The sequence below is a fragment of the Copidosoma floridanum genome, unplaced genomic scaffold, assembly GCF_036245765.1.
Source record: "Copidosoma floridanum isolate Cflo_tuat_1 unplaced genomic scaffold, Cflo_Japanese_pri ptg000007l, whole genome shotgun sequence".
NCBI classification, from domain to species: Eukaryota; Metazoa; Arthropoda; class Insecta; order Hymenoptera; family Encyrtidae; genus Copidosoma; species Copidosoma floridanum.
The window spans coordinates 10,036,332-10,039,256 of NW_028321884.1; the positions used below are offsets into that span (position 1 = coordinate 10,036,332).

Sequence of the window (2,925 nt, forward strand, 5' to 3'; positions counted from 1 at the left end):
CTGATTGATAGAAAATCCAAAGTTATTGCCATACAGAGCAACTTGTAGCAAAATTAGAATTTATCTTTTACCCAAAAATGAAAAATCAACCTTCAAAAACATAGACCCCTCTTAAAAAAACAAAACCAGCCCCAATTTTGCCGGTTGGTTTTATACAATGATTGATAACAAACAACAAAGTGTCGGCAATGTACAAATTTAATAAAGAGGGAAAAACGACCGCTCCTCAAACGCTAGTCTTATCTATAACACTCATCTAAGATTATAGAAAATGCATTTCTAGATAAGATTAGCATGAGATTAACGGTCCTTTTTTCCCCCTTTATTAAATCCGAAGATTACCGCAAGTCGCAACTTTGGTTATTCTCTTTAGTACAAATGGTTGTGGAACTATGGAACGCGCTTTGTAGAAATGAGTGGAACAAGTAGAATGACTAAACCATCAAACTGGATCATATCTGAATCCGGAAGATTTAGTGATGTAAGTATTATTTATTGATGTAAGGAAATCGATTATAAGGTTGTCATGGAGTTGTAAAGTAAAAAAAATAAATAATTCTAAAAGTTCATTCACAAAAGTTGTAATGAAACTGTTAGATTTATGTAAAAACTAATTTGTTTAATTGAAGTCTGAGTTCACATCAAGATACAGCATGATTTCAGGTTAACCACACATCTTTTATCTTTAGTAACTTGGAAATATAATTACTAGAGACACTCAAAAAAATAAGTGTAAAACATGAGTAACCATTCGCCAACTTGTTGTAAGAATGCGAAAGTTATAGATAGCAGTTTTAAATGGACAATAAATAATTTTCACTTGTGCCGAGAAGGTGTAGGTGAATCTATTCAATCACCAATTTTCAAGAAGGAAGAGAATCTGAATTTCAAGTTGAATTTGTATCCTTCTGGGGAAAAAGAAGCGCCTAACAATTTAAGTTTATATCTTTATATAAGACACGAATCTCAAGGGAAAGTTTTGGCGAAACGTAAATTTTCACTATTAGGTAAAAATGGAGATGTTGTTTATGAAGTTCCCTGGTCGTCAACAAGAGAATATACAACATTTAACTCTGGCTGGGGGTATAATAAATTTATTGAACGTGAAAAATTGTTTCGGGACAAAGTCATGTTAATGCCTAACAACACACTAATAATCTGTTGCCACGTTAGATCATATATTTGCTTTGGTAATAGTACTGACAAATGCTGTACAACACAGGAGACTTCAAATAATAACAAATTTAGCCTTGTTGATGATATATTTTCCTTATGGCAAACTGGACTTTACAGTGATGCTATACTTCTTGTAAATAAAAAAAAATGCTATGTACACAGAAATATACTTGCGACTCGTAGTACTTTCTTTCATAAATTAATGCACAATCAGACCAAAAACTGCGATACAAACCCCATGGTCATAGAAATCAATGGTTTAACTTATGAGGTGATGTGTGAAATATTAAATTACATCTATAGTGGAAAAGTTGAAAATCTTGAATCAAATACTCTTGAGTTATTAGCTGCTGCAAATAGATTTGATTTAAGAGGACTGAAACTTATGTGTGAAAACAATTTCCTCCATGGATTGAATATTTCCAATGCTTCAAGCCTTTTGTTGACAGCAGATGATCACGATGCCAGCACATTAAAAATAAAGGTCATGGAGTATATTGCTTTGAATGTAGCACAAGTGACGGAAACAGCGGGATATGAAAAGCTAAAAGCTACAAGACCAGATTTGATTGTTGAAATCTTCAGCTCAATGGTAGATATAACATAAAAGTTGAACATTTAAAAACATTTATAATTTTTTCAACAATTTTGTGATAATTTATTGCAGAAAAAAATTCATCAAGAAACTGGAGCATCGTTCGCATTAGATATTAAAAGAAAAAAAGTGTGTTGACTTTTCTTTTTCATACTATTATCCATATACTTATGCATGTAAATCATCGACACAGCATATTTATTAGGTTACATGGATGAACGATGTTTTTATCCCATTATTCGTTAATCTTATGTATTATTGTATACTTTAATAATAATTAGTATGAACTTCCTTGTCACTTATTAGTATTTTGAATAAAAGTATCAACTTTTTTAAATGCATATCTAAACAGTTGATTTTTATTCTATTCATCTCCAATTGATGCTACAAAATTTTCAAGATAGAAAACATTTTAATGAAACAAAGCCATCACAATTCAATTATTAATCCTCCAGGAATTAATGACGGACAAGAAGACAAATAGTTCCAGCAAATGTTGTCGGCTGTCTCAATTACTGGATTGTTGCTCTCAAACACAAATGGTGTGTTCATTTATTAATGGTCAAAACGTTTAATGAAGTTGGATAGTTTGCTCCTATTTGTTGATGGCACTAATTAACTTTGTTAGCTTTTTAAGTTAACTTTCTTGAAAAGTAAACTGAAACGTCGCTCAACATACCTGCAGAGGATGCATCATTGTTTCTCTTTGATTCTTTCAAGTAAAAGATATAATGAAACCTTGCCGCAAACCGCACAAACAACTTTAACTTTTCATTTTACAACCACACAATTAGTTGCGGCTGGTTTATAATCAATAAAGCGGCTCTACTGTAAATAGCAATAATTACTTGGGTCAGCGCCATCTAGCGGTCTTTATTTTTTGGCCAAAAGTGGCCTCTAAAATTCTCAATCAGAGCAATCAGGCTCAGAGCCATTTAGTAAATTATAAACCAGCCGCAACTCATGATGAAGCTATAGAATGAAAAAATAACGGTACATGTGTTTTTGGCGGCAAATTAACAATCCACTTTATGCTCAAAAATTTATCTTCAAACGTATTAATACATAGAAGGTCGATTTTTTGGTAGAAAATAGATTGTTAACTTGCCGCCAAAAACACACGTATTGTTTATTTTTCATTCTATAGCTTCATC

At 32.0% G+C, this 2,925-nt stretch overlaps 1 protein-coding gene across 1 annotated transcript; it reads left to right on the top strand.

The window, feature by feature from the left end:
- Nucleotides 1-412: 412 nt before the first annotated feature.
- LOC111643230 (speckle-type POZ protein-like) lies at nucleotides 413-1,922 on the top strand. Its single transcript, XM_089588919.1, has 3 exons — nucleotides 413-481; nucleotides 1,391-1,768; nucleotides 1,844-1,922. Exons 1-3 carry the CDS (start codon nucleotides 413-415, stop codon nucleotides 1,907-1,909), a joined length of 513 nt encoding a protein of 170 aa, XP_089445045.1. The 3' UTR covers nucleotides 1,910-1,922.
- The last annotated feature ends 1,003 nt before the right edge of the window (nucleotides 1,923-2,925 follow it).

Excerpts from the sequence above, each read along its gene's own strand:
- LOC111643230 (XM_089588919.1), top strand. The coding sequence starts at position 413 with ATGAGTGGAACAAGTAGAATGACTAAACCATCAAACTGGATCATATCT. Across the intron at positions 482-1,390 it reads AATCCGGAAGATTTAGTGAT|ACCAAAAACTGCGATACAAA; the intron begins GTAAGTATTATT and ends ATGCACAATCAG. Across the intron at positions 1,769-1,843 it reads TTGAAATCTTCAGCTCAATG|AAAAAAATTCATCAAGAAAC; the intron begins GTAGATATAACA and ends AATTTATTGCAG.